General features: G+C 36.7%; 1 protein-coding gene across 11 annotated transcripts in view; it reads left to right on the top strand.

The window, feature by feature from the left end:
- The window catches only part of RALGAPB (Ral GTPase activating protein non-catalytic subunit beta), an 83,303-nt gene that overhangs the window by 22,782 nt on the left and 41,118 nt on the right, over nucleotides 1-19,403 (top strand). For 8 of the 11 annotated variants that reach the window (XM_019625072.1, XM_019625070.1, XM_019625071.1 and 5 more), the window contains 11 exons: nucleotides 1,023-1,154; nucleotides 6,586-6,764; nucleotides 7,032-7,180; nucleotides 7,318-7,534; nucleotides 9,770-9,805; nucleotides 11,028-11,229; nucleotides 13,978-14,145; nucleotides 14,702-14,816; nucleotides 15,196-15,343; nucleotides 17,312-17,376; nucleotides 19,075-19,204. In XM_019625072.1, the coding sequence (XP_019480617.1) occupies nucleotides 1,023-1,154; nucleotides 6,586-6,764; nucleotides 7,032-7,180; nucleotides 7,318-7,534; nucleotides 9,770-9,805; nucleotides 11,028-11,229; nucleotides 13,978-14,145; nucleotides 14,702-14,816; nucleotides 15,196-15,343; nucleotides 17,312-17,376; nucleotides 19,075-19,204 (1,541 nt within the window). The remainder of the gene's footprint in view (nucleotides 1-1,022; nucleotides 1,155-6,585; nucleotides 6,765-7,031; nucleotides 7,181-7,317; nucleotides 7,535-9,769; nucleotides 9,806-11,027; nucleotides 11,230-13,977; nucleotides 14,146-14,701; nucleotides 14,817-15,195; nucleotides 15,344-17,311; nucleotides 17,377-19,074; nucleotides 19,205-19,403) is intronic. The other 3 variants (XM_019625076.1, XM_019625074.1, XM_019625073.1) reach the window with 1 other exon arrangement.

Genomic DNA, 19,403 nt, shown 5'->3' with positions numbered 1-19,403 from the left:
AAGCCTATTTTAAGCTATTGGTTTCTGCTTTCTTATTTTTATTTCTTTGCAGGTTTTGTTTTTGGTTGAAAAACTGGGTTGTTTCTATGAATGGAATTATAATTCCCTGTTGTTTTGATATTTATGTTGTTCCCAGTGTTTTACTTTAAAAATATTGTTGATATGAATGCTTTATGCATAATCTTGGTGTGTATTTTGGTTATTTTATTAAGCTCTAATCTTTAGATGTAGAATAATTGAGTCAGAGAGCTTTGAACAGTTTTACTACATTTGGACTATCACTGTTAAGTAATTGAATTGTTGAATTACTTTTTTCAACTTAATGTGATATTTTGCTGTTATTATTATAAATAAATTATGGCTTAGTTGTGTTGAAGGCATTTGCAAGGGGATGAATCTTAAAAATAATTTAAATAATTTATTATTTATATTAGATGACTAGATTATATAAATATAATTGCATATTTTATTATATAATTAATTTACTATTTGTCATTTGCAACTATAGGTTAAAGTTTAAAAACAGTTTAATTTTATAAATTAATAATACATAATTTATAATTTATATTACAAAATTATGATTATATATTATAAATGTATTCTATTTATATAATAAAATATAAAATTTATAATGTGAAATAATATTTAATTTATATTAAATGTCATAAATTCAAATAATATATAAATTTATAAAATTATGTAAAGAAATTTATAAATAACAAATTTATAATATAAATTATACAACTTATAAAATATAAATAAAAGCAAATTATAAATAATAATAAATTATTAAAATAAGTAAATTAGATGTTTTAAATAATTTTAAAATGTTTTATAAAACTGGGAATCTTCCAATTTGTTTTATAAACAAGGGTTTTCATTTATCTTATTCGCTTCAGTGAGGTATAATACATGTTTCATCTATTTTCTCTTGTATTTATCTTATTGTATCTTAATGCTCAAGTACATCCTTTATTCTGTTAAAAAATGTACTTAGTGGTGTGCATTTTCTTATTTTCTAGATTACTACGTTTTACATATGGTCCTTCATTTCCTCCATTTAAAGTTCCCGATGAAGATGCTAGTCTGATCCCTCCTGAAATGGATAATGAGTGTGTTGCACAGACATGGTTTCGCTTTTTACATATGTTAAGGTACTGTTATTTTAGTTTTTCATGTGCTCTTTACCCAGTGTCTTAGGGCAGGAACCATGTTGTAACTCTCTTGTTGGATTTCTGAGTGTCCGAAGGAGCCAAATTGGACAACACATATCTACATAATGTGTCTCCCGCTCTCCCTATCGCAGTTGGGCCAGGCTGTCCCCGGCTGCTCCTGGTCTGTATTATCAGGAAGCTTGTTCCCTGTGGAAGATTTAGCATTTGTTCTCTTGTCTGTTGCTGCAGCCTGGATGATGATATGTTTCCCAGGACTTTTGTCACATTCTGTGGGGACTGGAGACTACCTTGCTTCTCTCTGTGACCATCACTGATTGGTCGGTCTGGCTCTCAGGGCTTCTCTACTAATGGTCTTGTTGAAAATTCCACATAGGGATAAATTGCTACTTCCTGCTATTTCTTTCTCTATAGTAATTTTATTCAATTCAGTTTCATTGCTCTTACCTTTCTCTCTAGTAGCCCCATCCTTGGGCTCTGGAACTTTTGTTCTGTCCTGTACTGTCTTGATGCTTAAACACTAGTGATTCTAAATTACTCTGTGTGACCTTTTTATAAATTAAGGATGTTAACCATTTTCTATCATTTTTTTCAGTTTATAATTTGTGTTTTTCATCTTTCAGTGATTTCAGTTTATTTTTTTAATCTATTTTTCTGTGATCATTTTCTGTTTCCGTTAAGATTAGAAAGTCTGTGCTCTTTGATCAGATCAATATTCGCCTATGATTTCTTGTTTGTTTCCTTTGTGACATTTTCAGTTCCTTTTTAATATACCAGGTTTTGTCTTTGGGTCACATGTTATTCCATTAATTGTTTCATTTTTGTACAAGATTCACTCCTAATTATTTTAATGTTATGGTAGTTATTAATATTTGTAGGCTTAATGTCTTTTCCCTTTTTCCATTTCTTAGAATTTTTTTTCTCTCTTTGTTGCCTAACGTTCCAGATAAAGTTACAAAACACAAGTACAAAAACCCCCACAAAACCTTTTGGGGTTTGGATTTTGTATTAATTAGGGTAAGGAACACATCCTGTATTAGCAGATGAATCAGAAAATCTTAGTGGCTTAAGTACAATGTAAGTTTCATAACGTCAGGTAGGAAGTGGCTCTGCTTACATAGTCATTCAGGGACCCAGCCTGGCAGAGGCTCTGCCATCTTCAACATGTGGCTGTATTATTAGGGCCCCAGCTTTGTAAGCAGGAGCCTCTGTTTCTGGCTAGCAGATGGGAGAGAGAGCAAGAAAAATTATGTGGGAGGCTTTTATGAACCAGGCCTTGAAGTGATGTAAACTACTGCTACTCATATTCCATTGACCAGCACTCATACACATGCCACACTTAATTGCAAGAAAAGTAGGAGGAAAAGAAAAACTAGTAAACAGCTAGCTAGACTGCCAAAGATGAGAATTGGTATTAAACCTGTCTTTATATTTTGGAAAAGCTGATATCTTAATATATTGAGTCTTTCTAAGAGTAGGTATTTTTCTTTTTTAGAATCTTAAATATCTTATAGAAGTGTTCTGTAGTTTTCTTCACACAAATCTGCATATTTCTTTTGCCATTATTCCTAGGTATCTATTGCTGGTGTTGTGAAAGGCTCACTTTTTTCCCTGCTATTAAATCTTATAAGTGGCTATTACTGCTGTAAAGAAAATGTTTTATTTTATTTTTTGTATATTATTTTTGGACACTTAAAAGAGCTCTAGGCATTATGGATACTTACCTGCAAATAAGTATCTCCTTTCTAGTAATTCATGCTCAAGTCTGTGATTATTAATTAAAAGTGTTTTGGTGGTAGTAAGACCTGTACATGAGTTCAAGTTCTGTTTTTTTCTTGATGAACTTGAGCAAGCAAATAGCCTCTCTGAGTCTCAGTCTCTTTTTAATTTATAAAATGGGGATAATACAGTTGATCCTTGAACAACACGGGCTTGATCTGTGTGTGTCCACTTATAGGTAGATGTTTTTCAATAAATACTGTAAATATATTTTCTCTTTCATATGATTTTCTTAATAACATTTTCTTTAGTTTATTGTAAGAATATAATACATGTAACATGCAGAATATGTGTTAATCAACAGTTTATGATACCGATAAGACTTCTGGTCAACAGTAGGCTATTAGTTAAGTTTTTGGGGAGTCAAAAGTTATATGTGAGGGCTGGCTGAGTGGCTCAGTTGGTTAAGAGCTCACTCAAGAGTTTGAGCTCTGAGCAACAGCGGTTCGAGTCCAGCCTGAGCTGAGCAGCCACTGAGCTGCCAACAGGTAGCAGGATGGCTCAGCTAAAAAAAAAAAAAAAAAATGTATATGTGGATTTAGCGTTCAGTGCCCCTAACCCCTGCATTGTTCAAGGGTCGACTGTAATAGTATCCATCTTGTTATAAGAATTGAAGAAAAAGCATGTAAAACAGTACAATGTTTACTATCTCATGGGTGCTTGAAAAGTTGCCACAATTGTTATAATACTTTTGTATATTATTTTACAGCATTAGTCAAAACTTCTAGAACACCATTGAAGTAAAATGACACTGTTTTGACATCCTTCTTTTCTGATTGTCATTGGAATGCCTCTACTATAAGAAATTTTGAGTGGGATGTTGGCTGTTGATATTAGTTATTCTTTTGTTATGTTCCTGGTTTCCTAAGCAATTAAAAAATGTTAAAAATATCAATGAAATCAGGAATAGTACTGCATTTTATTCAAATCATATTTTGGGATCCATTTAAGCAATTAAATGTTTTTAATTTTTTATTGTGATATATTAATTTATTTCAATATTGAATCATCCTTCATTCCTGAGAGAAAACTTATGCTTGGTTATGTATAGAATGCTAAACTAGTTTTTTAATATTTTTTTCCCAAATTGTCTCTAGTTCTCTCTTTTGACTAATTTATATGTTGGTAACTTAAAGAAAAGAATAGGAAACTTCCTATCTTTTTCTGTGCTGTTGTATATTCCTTAAGAATTTGAAATAAATCACCAGTAAAACTAGTCCTGGAATCTTTTTTAGAGGTAGTTCTTGGATAATCTTTTCCCATTTCTTCACTATTAATTGATCTTTTCAGGCTTTATCTTTTTTCATGAGCTGAAAGATTTTATTATTTAGTCAGGCTTCTTTCAGATATAAAGAATAAGAACCTACTTGAGCAAATGCAGGTGAAAAAGATGATAGAGAGGTCTCACTGGGCTCTAAGACACACTGAACGTCCGGTACTCAAGATGGGGAGGCGTCAAGGCAGCCTTAGGGTCAAGCCACTCTGGCATCTGTTTCTCTTGGCTTTTTTGCTTTTCTTGTGCACATATACACTGTTTTCTTTCTCTGTCAGGCTTCCCCTGAGTTCCTGTTTCTTCCTGCCTTTGGGGTACATGCAGCCCCATCATAACTGCCCAGTGGTCTAAACAGCTGTGTGACTTAACAGCTCTAGCCATTTTAGTTCACCAGGGCTTTCTTTTTGCTCACATTCTCAAACACGATAAATTGGATTCAGTTGCTTTTGTTAGGCTACATTAGCTGTAGGTCTCTAGCAAGCATCTGGATAGATACCTTTTGGACAGTTTTACCCTGTTTGTTAAAAGAGCTGTGGCTGGGTGGGAGGCAGGTCCATGAAGGTTATTCAGAAAGGGCTACCATGGGGCCGGCCAAGTGGCGCGATGGTTAAGAACTCGCTTGGGATGCCAGAGGGCCCCGGTTCGGATCCCACATATGAGGGCCAGTGACACTGCCCTCCACAGCTAAGATGCTGAACAACAGCTCAACCTGGAGCTGGGCTGCCGAGAGTCGCCGGCGACGGTGTAGGCTGCAGCCCCTGTGGCAGTGGGTTGCCATGGGCTACCGTGTGTAGCCAGCAGCCAGCGTGAGCGGCCAGCAGCCGCAGTGAGCGGCCGTCCAGAAGCCGGCGACTGATCTGCCTCGCCAGAGAAGAGCGCAATGATGGTGCCAACTTGGGCCAGTGAAGCAACATCCTCCACAACTAGATTGAATAACAAAACGACAGCAACTAGTCTGTTCCCCTTCCCCCAATTCCCCCAGCAATGTTCCCATCCCCCCAATTCCCCAATAAAAAAATGTTAAAAAAAAAAAAAAAGAAAGAAAGGGCTACCATGGTCATTGGCAAATTTCCTGGGCAGAGGGCAGAATATGATGGGAAGATAGACACCAAAATTTTGTCTTGTATGGTAATGCTTTATCTTTATCCAGAAAAAAAAAAGGTTTCTCTTGATTACGATACTACCATTCTCAAATGCTTGTCCTTGGACTTGTTTGTGCATGGCCATCTGCCATTCACGTCCCACCTGGAGGTTCTGTTTCAGTAAATCTAGGTCGAATCTGGATTTTTAACAGGCTTTCCACATGTGTCAGATAGACAGAGCATTGGGAGCTTCAGGGATGCAGTTCCTGTGATCTGACCTAAATCCTTTGTTACCCATTTTCATTTCAAATTTTATTTTTTTGAATCTGTTCTCTGAATTTGAGTGCCAATACAATCATTTCCGGTTTGCATCTGGAAAAGTGCCTTTTGGCGCTGCTCCTAGGCTCCTTATCTCCTCTACCCCACATGAACTCGTCGTCTGGATCCAGTGTGCTAAGACTAGGAGCCCATTTTCCATACATGTATGTATGCTCCCCTGCTCCCATTTGCAATTAAGAGTCTGAGTGGATGGAAAGAGAGGTTTCAAAGGGCAGAGAATCTATTGGGTTGTCAGAAAAGTCAGGACGCATTTTTGCAACGAAAACCGTAGAAAAAATACGTCATGACTTTTCCGACAACCCAATATAAACTACTGATTTGTATTAGCCTTTTTCTTTTGACCTCATAGCTAGTGGAAATTCTTTCCAGGTGCTGGCTATAGGTTATTGCTTTGAGTTAGAGCAGCTATTTAATGGACAGCAAAGCAGACCTTTTTGAGTGGAAATCTAAATCTATTTTTTAGTGGAAATATTTAAAATTACTAATACATAAAATATAACTCAAGTCCCAATATGTTGTTTTGAAATGTATGGCTTTAGTCATTCCAATTTTTCACTAGTTTTTTTTTTTAAATTGGATATGTTAATATTATAATAAAATTTTCTCCTTGGAGTTCTTATTGATTGATTTACAGTTTTTATTCCACTGCTTAATTTCAAGCATATTAGAAAAATATCAATGTATACTCTTAAAAAATTAAAGATTTCTGTTCTTATTCTGATTCTCATTCTCTGAATAGGCAGAATAAGTTTATGTAAACACACTGCAGATCTTCTGTAAAGAAGCGTTGATGTTTGAGTCTCTCGCCTGTTAAATACAGATTAGTCTCCTCTTTGAAATAAATAGGCACAAACAGCCCTGTTCTTAAATTAGATTGCATGCAGTTTATTGCTAAAGAAACTTCTAAATGTGTAATTAATTCTTCTCTCTCTTTTGATAGTAATCCCGTGGATTTGAGTAACCCAGCCATTATAAGCTCCACTCCCAAATTTCAGGAACAGTTTTTGAATGTGAGCGGAATGCCGCAAGAATTGAATCAGTATCCCTGCCTTAAACATCTGCCTCAAATATTTTTTCGTGCCATGCGTGGAATCAGCTGTCTGGTGGATGCATTCTTAGGTAAATTTTGTGCGGCTTGTTAGATGTTTGAAGAGCTTACATGTAGATAACTCTAGAGTCTGGTTTTAGAGACTATTATGGAAGGCTTAAAGAAAATGATGAACAGATTTGATTACAAATGACAAATTAGGAATAATTATTTGCAATAAGTTAGAGGCTTTTTGTTGTCTCTATATAAATATATCAAACAATGCTAAGAAAAAGAAGATTTTTCTGACTACATATTTTGAACTACGAAGAATAACTCCATTTGTCTTTTTTTTTAAGGCATTTCTAGACCCCGATCAGACAGTGCTCCTCCAACACCCGTGAACAGATTAAGTATGCCTCAAAGCACTGCTGTCAATACCACCCCACCACATAACCGGAGACACCGGGCTGTTACGGTGAATAAGGCCACCATGAAGACAAGCACAGTAAGAGTTTCCATCACCATTGTTATGCCTAAATTATTATGTATAAAGTTGCCTTTTTAATCTGCCGTCCTTTAAAAAAAGTTCTGCTGCTTTCTCAAACTTTTCATGAGGATGGGTATATTCTTGTGTTCTAATAGGTTAGTACTGCTCATGCCTCGAAAGTTCAACACCAGACATCCTCCACTTCTCCTCTGTCAAGTCCGAATCAGACTAGTTCAGAACCCCGGCCACTACCTGCCCCTCGGAGACCAAAGGTTAACAGCATCTTGAATCTCTTTGGATCATGGTTATTTGATGCAGCATTTGTTCACTGTAAACTTCATAATGGGATAAACAGAGACAGCAGCATGACTGGTAAATATTGCTCAAGAAATATGCTATCATTTTCTTCTTTTCTGTTTTTTCTTTTTAATCTTTCCTACCTGCAAGATTAATATGTATCTTAAAAAGCTCTCTGTCTCTGACCAATCAGTGTCTTGTGCTTAACCCCTTCCAGCTGAAGTAATAGAATTTTAGAAGTTTTCCTACCTGTCCTTTTTATGTTTGTTCTATGAGGTTTGGCTTTTGTCTGGTTTTTATTAGATACACTTTAGGTTAGCCATTTTTTTTTTGTTGTCGAATCAAACTCCTTTCAGTAGGTGACCTGGAAGTTACCTTCATGTCAGCCAGGATAAGAATATTGATATAAAGAATTCAAGGTTTTGACCAGAAATTTATTCACAAATAGCGTTTTCTTAGATTTTGACAACCATTCACTCATTAGTACATATAAATATCAGAAAATTTCTGCTTCACAAAAGACCCTAACCTCTCAAATTTTAGTTTAGAGAACTTTATTTCAAGGGTACGCTTTCAAAAATACCATTTGTTCTGAAACTAAATAAGACTGGAGGAGAATTCGTAGCTCAACCCTGATAACTTCATTTAGATTTTATTACAGAAATGAAACACTGCCTAAATGAAACCTGATTTATTTTTGTCATCTTACCATTAAACTTGGAAGTAGTGGCATAGGGTGCAGGATGGGAGGGTGGGGTAATGCAGAACATTTACAACATGAATATTTACAACATGTCTTGTAGAGCTGAATAATAATAATGGTTAGCACTTACTGACCTGAATTACTCTGTGCCAGGCACTGTGCTGTATGCATTAATGAGTGTATTGGTTGTTTGGTAAGAAAGCACTTTTCCACTGGGGTTGGAAATAGCTTGAGGTAAAAGGATGTCTAATTGCATTAGTTTATGCATCTCTAGGGAGAATGTTCATTCCAAGGATAAAACCAATGGCCATAAAGTCTCTTCTTTCAGAAAGGCATTCTTATCTATTATATATCATTTCAGAACTAAGGTCTATGTCTGTTAGCATATATACATATAATTATTTTGCACGCTCTTAAAAATCTTATAAATAATTTTAAAAAGTTGTGAATATAATGACATGTTCAGGAATACAACTTGAGATTGTGTGTGAGGTTAGGGATTCCTTTATTTTGTTCAGATTCAGACACTATATTCTACCATTTCCATATTTTATTTATAAGTTTGAAGTAGCTTATGGTTAAGTAAATGTACTTATGATGACTAAATGAAAACTTTTAAAAACCATTTTTGCCTTATATTTTCTTATGTTCATGTGCTTTATATTTTGAGTTTTCTGAACCATGTTTATATTTATTTGTATTGTATTTTCTAGAATGAGTCAGTCGTATTTTTACTTTTTATTTTTATTAAGATACAGTTCTTATCATGTAACTTTTGGGTATCAAGCTATTGACACTAAAATACCTGAATCCAGAGTGGTTCAACCTGCTGCCTCCTTGGTGGACTGGCTTAAAGGGAACGCACAGATCTCCCCACCCTCTAGGGAGTTTGTAACAGCTTTGCTCATCGTCTTATGTCAAAAGATAGAAGCCAGAATTCACATCATATGTGGGCAACAAATTCTTATTTTTAATTCTTATAATAAATTTTCCTCGATGGGGAAAGAATAGAAGCTCCTCTTCCCTGCCTTGTGTTCAGAGATGAGAAAGGCTGCTACGTTACCCAGGAGACAGGAGGTGTCCAGATAGTTGAATGGTTAGAGTGCAATTTTTGGGTGCCATTCTTGAGGTCTTGGGGGTGGTGGGAGATTTGGGAATACGAACATTGTTAGTCTGTTTTCTAAGTACTGGCTGTCATCAAGGAATTCTGCCATGCTATTCACCTCTAACTTAAACTGTTTGCTTCTGTGAACTGGTTAGCTTTAGATTTACTTGACAATACACTGTGCTTTGTAAAAGTAACATTGAGCTGGGAAGGGTTAATGAATTAAAATTTTAATGCACGTAATGGGCAGTTCAGAATCTCAATTCTTTTGTAGTTGTGTAATTTTCTTTGTTCATTGTTTTGCATGATACAAAAATTATAATTTTGGATCTGAATGCACAATTTCCTATGTTTTTGAATTAGCTTGTGGTATCATAAAGCTTTTAATCTAATTTTTAAAAAGCTAAAAAGCTTCTTATTGTAAAATTTTCACCATCTTTAAAGTATTTTATAATTACTGCTGTCCTTTGATTTGTTTCCATTTATTTCTATTATCTTGCAGCATCTTTTATCCAAATTCTTCTTTCTTATAAATCTTGTAAGTAGGAACCAGAAGCTTCTCCTTAATTGCAGTCATGTTTTTATTTTTTTCATAATTCCATTAAAAAATTTGATTGTCATTGTCTCTTGTAGTTTTTGCACTTGGGAAGAAAAATACTTTTCTGTGTTTTGAATGGGGAAGATTGTTGGCAAAAGCAAATTAATCTGCCTGAATCAGTCCCATTATTTCTGTACACTAGTCTGGTCATGTCATAAATTCCAGGATTTTGCACTAACTGTGTTTTGGCTTTTTTTTATTTTTTTATTTTTTTAAAGCTTTAAGCTTATTTTTATACAGATTTAGTGTTTGATTTGTATGCATTCTGCATGTAGTGTTTTTCAAATGTATTATTGCTGGATAGCTTATTCAGGACTAAAAATGGCTCATGGGAAGTTGCATAAAGATTTATGCTTGACTCTGCATTCCATTAAATCTATTATTACAAAATAATTTAAACATTTTGTGTGGAGTGATAAAAGATTTCAGAGTGATTTTCAATACATTGTGAAATCTTTTGTTAAAAATAAAGGCAACTTTCGAAGGGCTTCTGTTTCAGTGACAACGAATGACCATGATAATCTTTACTACCGATCCAATTTTCTGATTTATCAACCTCAAGTTAGCTGCTGTCTGTGGTTGTTAAAATTCATTCTCATTTTGCTTGGTTGGACGATTCTTTGGTGTGTGTTTTGGAGTTGGGTGGATAGTGGGAATGCTCTCTCTTCCTACCCATTTTGTCATCCTTAACTTGCCCTCTCCCTAAAGTACACAAACTGGCATGGTATTGCCCATTCAATTATGATGTCCATCTGGGGTAATGTGTAAATTGCAGTAGCTGTATTTCTTAATGTTTAAGCATTGTTCTATAGGGGAAGTTAAAAACAGAATAAATAATAGAAAAGCCAAATTATGTGTTATATATCTGCATCATACAGATATATACAGATGTACTCTGCTGATCAAAAATTCAGTTGGAAACTACTTGTAGAATCAGTTACAATGATAATACCACTGTAAATTAATTGTTACCCATTTTCAAAGAAGATTTCAGAGAGCCCTTTTTTAAAAAAAATTAAGACATAGTTGCTAAACAAAAGCATTATTGGATTCTATTCACATAGCTATTTAATGACACCAACATTTGATCTTTGTGTCCAGGGTCCCATGAGCCTATTTGCATATTGACAAATATAATAAAACCCTCCTTTTCTCTCCCCAGCCATTACAACACAAGCTAGCATGGAGTTTCGACGGAAAGGGTCACAAATGTCCACAGACACCATGGTTTCCAATCCTATGTTTGATGCAAGTGAATTTCCTGATAACTATGAAGCAGGAAGAGCTGAGGCTTGTGGGACACTGTGTAGGATTTTTTGTAGCAAGAAGACTGGAGAAGAGATTCTGCCAGCTTATTTATCCAGGTCTTAGAATTTTTTTTTGTTTATTTTTCCATTTATATAGTTGGGGTAGTGAAACTTGTAGCATGGCTTGGTAGGCTGAATTGATAAGTAAATGTTATTTGAAATACCTGCAAATGTCTGTAAGTAATTGAAATTTTTGCTTTAATTCTTCCATTTTATCTGCCTTATTAGATTTGGTAAAGATCCCTAAAACCCTTTTTATTTTCAAAGTATTATTTATTTGACTTTTATTAATTATAAAGAGATTTGGAAGGACCACACTAATTTTTAAATAAATTTTTAACACAGTATTAGACACAGTATTAGACACCAGAAATGTTAGCTGTAAATCTCGCCTCTAAGGAGCTTATTTTCTTGAGTAAAGTCATGCACACAAGGAGCAGTGATCCAATGGTAATACGAAGTTGGCACAGATAAAGTGCTGTGGGCATTCAGAGGAAGAAGCAGCGTACAGGTACCCATGGGGTTCAGGAAAGAGTTACAGAGGATTGGATGATTGTGCTGGATGGGTAGTATTTAGACTATGTTAGCAAGTTGGTTAGGGTCGTCTTGTCGAAATCTATGACCTCAACCAATCTTTGTTAATGGCTCTGCCGTCCATTCAGTTGCTCGTGGCAGAAACTAGGAGTCATCTTAGACTTCACTTCTCTCCCTCTGTATCTTTAGTTGGTCATCCAACTCCTGCCTTTCTGCTACTTAACCCTCCTTCTAATCTCTCCACTCTGTCTCCACTATGACACTTTAGGCTTTTTATTGTTTTCTGAAATTAGCTTTTAATGGCCGCCTATTTTCTTTGACTCTGTTTTGCCCTCCTCAACTGATCATTCACAGCTGCTGAAGTCATGTTACTATCAACAAGAGCATTCAGGTGTCTGTGTATCTGCTAGGTTCTCAGGAGAGAGGATTAAACCATCAGAGGGAACAAAGTGCAGAAGCATATAGATACGAAACAGACTTCTACGTACAGGGTACTAATCCTGGGTATCTTAATAGGTTCTTGGCTTTAAGTAACAGAAAACCTTCTTGATGTGACTTAACCAAAAGGGAAATGAGTTATGAGAAATTAGTACTACTTAATACATTCTGAGGTCTAGACGTGCAGCAGGGCCTCATGAAGGGGAGGAACCAGGGACTAGAAAGTGTTTAAGGACCAAAACAATTTTCCTCCTTCCTGTTTCTCTGTCTTCATGGTATTCTACAATAGAACTGCTTCATTCTTCTTTTCTCTGCAGCTCTTTTTCTTATATTGCAGTATGCTTCTAAGTTCCTAGTTTTCATGGCCTTGGTCTAGGTGAAATTAGCATCCCTGAATCCTAATTTCAGATTCCTGAGAAGGGGAATCTGATTAATCAGGTGTCTACCTCTGGTCTAGTCAGCTATGGCTGTGAAGGTGGGTCACATGGGATGCTGGCACTCCTGTGTGGGTCGGGGTACGTTTCTCAGGAGGGAGACTATTGGTTGGAGAGATACCCCAGATGGTATCATCGGCAGTAAGGAAGAAGACCGTGACCATGAGCTTTCTGTCTGATCCATAAGACTGGATGAATGGTTGGATGACCAACCAAAAGAGCAAATTTGTGAGGGGGCCAATGATGAGCTTAGTTTTGAACTTATTGAATTTGAGGTGCCTGTGGGATATTTATCAATAAATATTTATACTACTGTACACAGGCAGTACTGGGGTACATCAGTAGACACATCTCGCCCTCAGGTATCCAATATGCTTTTGGCTAGTAGACCTGGAGCTCAGGTGAAAGTTACGGGCTAGAGACTGATTTGATTATATTCAGTGGCTCAAGTTGTCTTTAAAACTAGGCTAGTGGAGGAAATATTAGAGAACTGAGGTTGGCAGCCTGAAGAACTCCAATATTAGGAGGCAGGTGGAGTGAGAAGACCTGTTAAAGGAAATAGCCACAGAGGTCAAAGAAGAATAAGGAGAGAAGGGAGTAATCAGGGTTGAAGGCATTAAAAAGTGCTGTAAGTTAAGACTTAGACGTGTCTTCTGGATTTAGCAGTTGAGAGGCCTTTGGTTTTTAGTTTAGTTTTGGGGAGAAAAAAATGGATTAAAATGGGTTGAGCAATGACCAGGAGATGAGGAAGTTTTTTCAGAAGAGTTTAGCAGAGAAGAAAAAAGTGCCTTAAAAAGAGTATACCAGTATAGTTGTTCTCGAATGATAGATGATTGAATGCTTAGTTGATTAGGGATTAGAGGAGAGATTCAAGGTAAGGTATACTAAATGTAAGGTATTCTTTAGGTATATTCCTAAAAGGAGTCTTATGCAGATTTACCTTCATGTCATGATGAATGCAAAGTCGAATGAGGTTTCTTTCTTTCATTGTCCCTCCAAAAATATTAGTTCAGGGGCAAAAAGATACAACACACTTTTTTTTCAGGAATTGTGAAACGCTGCAAAATTTTACTGACATCAATTAATTCCTTCAGTTTATTGAGAATCACTGCAGCCATTTGCTTTGTTTTGGTTGCTTCATTTGCAGGCACCTATAAATTTGAGTTGCAAGGCTTACAACTTCAAGAAGGTATAATAGACTTGAATCTTTTTTCTTTTAATTAGGAAAGATAATTTGTTTCTTAGTGTATTTAATTCTGAATTGTTCTAACTCCAGTAATACCTTTTAAAGGCTAGAAGTAGTGAAGAGTGAAAATAGACTTTCAGGTGACTATGTAAAAAATAATAATTATGAAAACAATTCATCAGTTTGTTTAAAATTTTTTTCTTGCTTTCCTAGATTTTACATGCTTTTAATTCAAGGTTTGCAGATAAATGATTATGTGTGCCATCCTGTCTTGGCCAGCGTTATTCTAAACTCCCCTCCTTTGTTCTGCTGTGACTTGAAAGGGATTGATGTTGTGGTTCCTTACTTTATTTCAGCTCTTGAAACCATTTTGCCTGACAGGTAAGCTGTCATTCTGTACTAGTATATCAATTGTCGGGTTTGGCCTGGTCTATTTTGGTGCTACCTCCCCAGTTTCCTAATTGATCCTATCCAGTTGTTTTCATGGCAAAGGAACTCAGCTCACATGAAATGAGTGTAGAATATTCAGACCCACCCCATTCATGAACTCCTTCAGTTCTGATTTGTCCATGGGCATATTGAATCCTTTTGGGCCTGTTCTAGAGGGGTAAGAGCAACCCCAGCCCAGAGCTCTTAATTTGTAGAGTAGGCCCGACGTTTAAAATCAATCAGTCTACCAATTAATCAGATTCTAGTTTAATTCTATAACAGTTAACATAGAGATTCACACACACACACACACACACACACACACATACACACAAATGCATGAATTGCAGAGTATAAACTCGGTGGAAAGTAGGTATTGCATTCTTTATGAAACCAAACCCAGTGCTTGTATTATAAAAAATTGGTGTAATGTATATTTGGCAATAGCTAAAAACATACTTTAGTTCATAAATACTAACAGCTATTTTTTATTTTTTTATTTTGGCAGAGAACTCTCCAAATTCAAAAGCTATGTAAATCCAACAGAATTGAGAAGATCTTCCATTAATATCCTGCTTTCTTTGTTGCCTCTCCCTCATCACTTTGGCACAGTCAAATCTGAGGTAATATTTTCTTAAAGTTTTTTTATTTCTAGATTCTATTTTGTGTGCTAATTCAAGTCAAACTTATATTTTAAAAATGGGACAGGAGCTTTTGAAAACATTTTTCAAATTATTTCAAGTGAGTCAGCAAAGTTGATTTGTGGTATTTCTTCTGTCAGCCAGCCAGCATGCCTTGGCCTACCGTTTCAAGAAGTGATTGGCTAGTGACACCTGATAAACATACGTTGTGTGAGTTAGTGACAGACATGGCACAGTGGCTAATAATAGACTGAAAGCCTTGCTTGTGAAACTGATCTTCTCTCTGTCCACTGTAGCATTTCCTATGTGGGCATAGCGTACCACAACAGTCAATGTTAAATATTATTTGTTTCTTCCGTAGGTGGTCCTGGAAGGAAAGTTTAGTAATGATGACAGCTCTTCTTATGATAAACCAATAACTTTTTTGTCCCTGAAGCTGAGACTTGTGAATATACTAATAGGTGCCTTGCAAACGGAAACAGACCCCAACAACACTCAAATGATATTAGGTTTGTGTTCACACATTGTTTTATAAGTGAAAACCCAGATTCTGTTGACTGCAGGCATGCTAAGGAGACAGGGGTCAGGGATGGGAGCTGAAGCCTAATAACACTCTACTGATTCTGAATGAGAGGCAGAATTTGTTTGCTTTTGTATGTGAAAGGGATGACATGAGAGGAGGAAAGCTTTACAGTTGTCTTGGTAGGTCACTTTTGCCTAGTTTTATCTGTGTGCTTTTTTCTCTTTCCCTCTTGTCATTTCTCTCTCCTCTCCTCCCCTTTCTTTTCTTTCCTTTTCCCCCTCCTTACTTTTGCCTCTTCCTCTTCTTCCTGCCCGTTATGTACATGTGAAAATATTTTGAGATGGGTGTAATTCTGGAAGCCATGTCCGAGCCCTGCCAAGAGGTAACTGAGGAGGAGCTGTTGCTGCGCTTCCTCCTCTTCCACACTGATTCCTAATCACACCGATTCTCAGCCTTCAGTGGCTCTTCATCATTATGGCCACTGCCATATTTTAAGCCCTCATGACTTCTCAACTTGATTACTGCAGCTGTCTCTTACTGTACTTTCTGGCTTTTCATCAAGGCCAAGGGCATAGTCCTAGGGACAGGTATTCTGGAAGTGACTAGCATGGCTTTTACCCTTGAGCAAGTCTCATTGCAGAGATTGGAGCCCCCTCACAAAGCAGATAACAGCAGAAGGCAGTGCTGATTGCATGTCACGTGGAGTGTCGTGAGTGTTGAGAGAGAAGAAACCAAGACAGCAAGGAAGACTTCTTAGGGGGAACTGGAAGCTAAATTGGATCTTGCAGGGCAGGATTTGAATAGGTAGAAATGAGGTTAGGATTTCATTCCAGGACAGGAAATGACGGCCAAAGAATTGATGATGGCAGTAGTGGTTGGAGTGGGTGATCAGGAAGCATAGTATGTTATGGAGTGAGAAGGTGGAATACATAGGGAAGAATAAAGTAGATTTCTTTCATTTTGGAAAGGAGTTGAAGGAACAAAGAGGTTAATTCTCGATCTGAGAGAACCTCTAAGTTGTAGTGTTTTGAGTTATTCAAGAAACGTATCACTTGAAATCAGATAATTTCTACAGTTGATAATTTAGTTTTGCTTTACCCTTGTCCTGAGGAGCTTCCTTGTACATTCCAAGGAAGAGCCTATTGTCACTCTTGTCATAGATGGGCAAAGCTATGTCTGTCCTGTCTTTATCCACTGTGGGCAAGAGTACTCCCCCACTGGGATGAGAAGCAGTGAGTGAGGCTCATTATATTGTTTCTGTCCTAGCCCTTCTAGGGCCATGAGTTCCTTGATAATAAACACATGAAACTTACGGTACCTTTGGAACATGCGGCCATGGTTAAGCTCTGAACCGGGTAGACTTCATCATTCTTAAAAAAGCAGTTTGGTCAGAAAGATATAGCTGTGATTTTTATTTTTAAAACATTCAGTATCTGCTTTTTAAAGTATTCTGTAATATTTTTCTTAGTTTGTATTACCCTTGAAATTAAGATGTTTACATTTGGTCTTTCACACCAATTTAAAAATATCTGATAATGGTCACTTTTTTTTTTTTTTTTAATGTTTTAACTGATTTTTTTTTATTAAATTATTTTTTATTATGAAATACACTTTTTTTAGAATTAGTTTCAGCTGTACAACACAGTGCAATAGTTATACTTTTTACCCCTCGAAGTGACAAACCCCCTCCCCCAATGGTCACGTTTTTATATAAAGCAAAGTTTGGTTTTTAAATTTATTTTAGAAAAATGTGATTTAAAAATTTTAGGGGCAGATCAGAATTAGGGAATTTCTGAAGAGTACCTTTTTTGACCAATCAACAGAGTTATAAGTAATTATATGGAAATTTCAGAAATTCTTAGCTAAGATCATATTATCTTTGCTAATTGAGTTATTTTAGCCATTGTAGTATTCTTATCATGTATTTAAATGCATTTTTTTTTTGCTGTTATAGGGGCAATGTTAAATATTGTTCAAGATTCAGCACTTTTAGAAGCCATTGGTTGCCAAATGGAGATGGTAAGAAGCGTACCAACATGTAATCTGTTATGTAAATTATATTCCAAAATATCTGTCCTTGTGATTTTTGAAGGCATTTGTTTGTGAATTCAGCTTATTGATTCAGAAGGATCCTATTTTAAACTACAGAGGGTGCCAAAAATGTATACACATTTTTTTTTTTTTAATTGGGAAATTGGGGGAATGGGAACAGCGCTGGGGAATTGGGGGAAGGGGGACAGACAAGTTGCTACCCTTTTGTTCCTTAGTCTAGTTGTGGAGGACGTTGCTTCACTGGCCCAAGTTGGCACCATCATTGCGCTCTTCCCAGCCGCTCACTGTGGCTGCTGGCCGCTCACACTGGCTGCTGGCTACATACGGTAGCCCATGGCAACCCACTGCAGCAGGGGCTGCAGCCTACGCCGTCACCGGCGACTCACGGCAGCCCAGCACTAGGTTGAGCTGTTATTCAGCATCTTAGCTGTAGAGGGCAGTGTCACTGGCCCTCATATGTGGGATCCGAACTGGGGCTCTCTGGCATCCCAAGCCAGCTATAACCATCGCGCCACTCGGCCAGCCCTGTATACACATTTTAAGACAGGAAAAAGCTATTAAAATTGTAATAATATATACCGATAACAAAAGATGAATATAAGTCATGTGTATACATTTTTTTGGGCACTCCCGGTGTATTTTGAGGAGTCTTACCTTCAGTGCCTTATCAGCTCTACATCGGGTCCCTGAGAGATTCTGCATGAGAGATGTTCCTGCTAAATGCAGTCTTTATTCCTGAGCAGTAGTATATACTTGAAGCTCTCACTTCTTTTTCTGTGCTGGTGAACTGGCTTGAAAAGTTCCCCTGCTCGTACTTCCTTTTCCAGTAGAGCTAGTCCTGGCTGTTAGCAAGCATTGAGTTTGCTCTTCTCCATCTCAGCTCTTTCTAGACCAAAGTTTGAAGGTTCCCCCAAAAGCACCAATGACTCTAAATCAAAAAGGCTTCCCAGACTCCCATGCCTCTTGCTTCTGTCTTCAAGGTACCTGATTCCTTTACCTGGAATAGAGGCAGGGGAGTGGGAAAATTAATGGAGCATACTGGAGTGAGCTGGGTAGATGTAAGATGGGTGATCAAATTATTATTAAGGAAATTATACTCATGTCCCAGGAGGTGGCTAATAACAATCAGTTGATCTGGATGTAATGAATTGTATTTATATGGGAGGAAATGAGGAAAATCGGATTTTAGCTCCTATGCCTATAGTAATTAATCTTTACACTAACCATAGTTGTTTATCATTTGTGTTTTATGATGTAACTACATTTGAGAGTTACTGTTGTTTTTTTTACGATTGTATTCCTGTTCTGAAGTTTTGCTTGGGAGGCACTGGGGTATTTGTTTAATGACCCAGAGTCATTAGCTAGTGAAGTCCAGTGAAGATGGAAATGGTCCTGGGCTGGCCCTTTGTAAACAGCCAAGAAGACCCCAGAATGGGCATCTGCAATCATCAGACCCCCAATCATCAACATCAGTAGATGGTGTCTATGCACAAACACCACAGCAGTTTTAATCTCTTGTCTGTCCATTTTTATCTGTGTATCAGATTGTGCTATTTAGTTGGTACATTCCATTTTATCAACATGACTTTTAATGGTCGACCTCTATCTGTACTTGTAAACTATGGATGTAGCCCTCAAATATTTAATTCATTTTTATTTGACTAGGGTGGTGGAGAAAATAACCTGAAGAGTCATAGTCGCACTAATAGTGGTATTAGTTCAGCAAGTGGTGGAAGCACAGAGCCCACAACTCCCGATAGTGAAAGACCTGCCCAAGCTCTCCTAAGAGATTATGGTAAGCCATATTTGTTCTCTTGAAACCGAAAACTTATAGAATAACTGTTACTGCCCAGATACACAAAACAAACAAGCAAAACATTTTTAACACAATTTTAATATTCATGTATTTAAGTATAATCAAGAGGCTCTTAGTCTAAAAGATTAAGAAAAAAACAAGTCTGTGAATTCAGGTCTATAACTTTTAGCAGTTAGAT

Source organism: Hipposideros armiger, unplaced genomic scaffold (assembly GCF_001890085.2).
Source record: "Hipposideros armiger isolate ML-2016 unplaced genomic scaffold, ASM189008v1 scaffold_613, whole genome shotgun sequence".
NCBI lineage: Eukaryota > Metazoa > Chordata > Mammalia > Chiroptera > Hipposideridae > Hipposideros > Hipposideros armiger.
The sequence above is the reverse complement of the archived record's forward strand: the minus strand, read 5'-3'. Positions and strand labels throughout refer to the sequence as shown.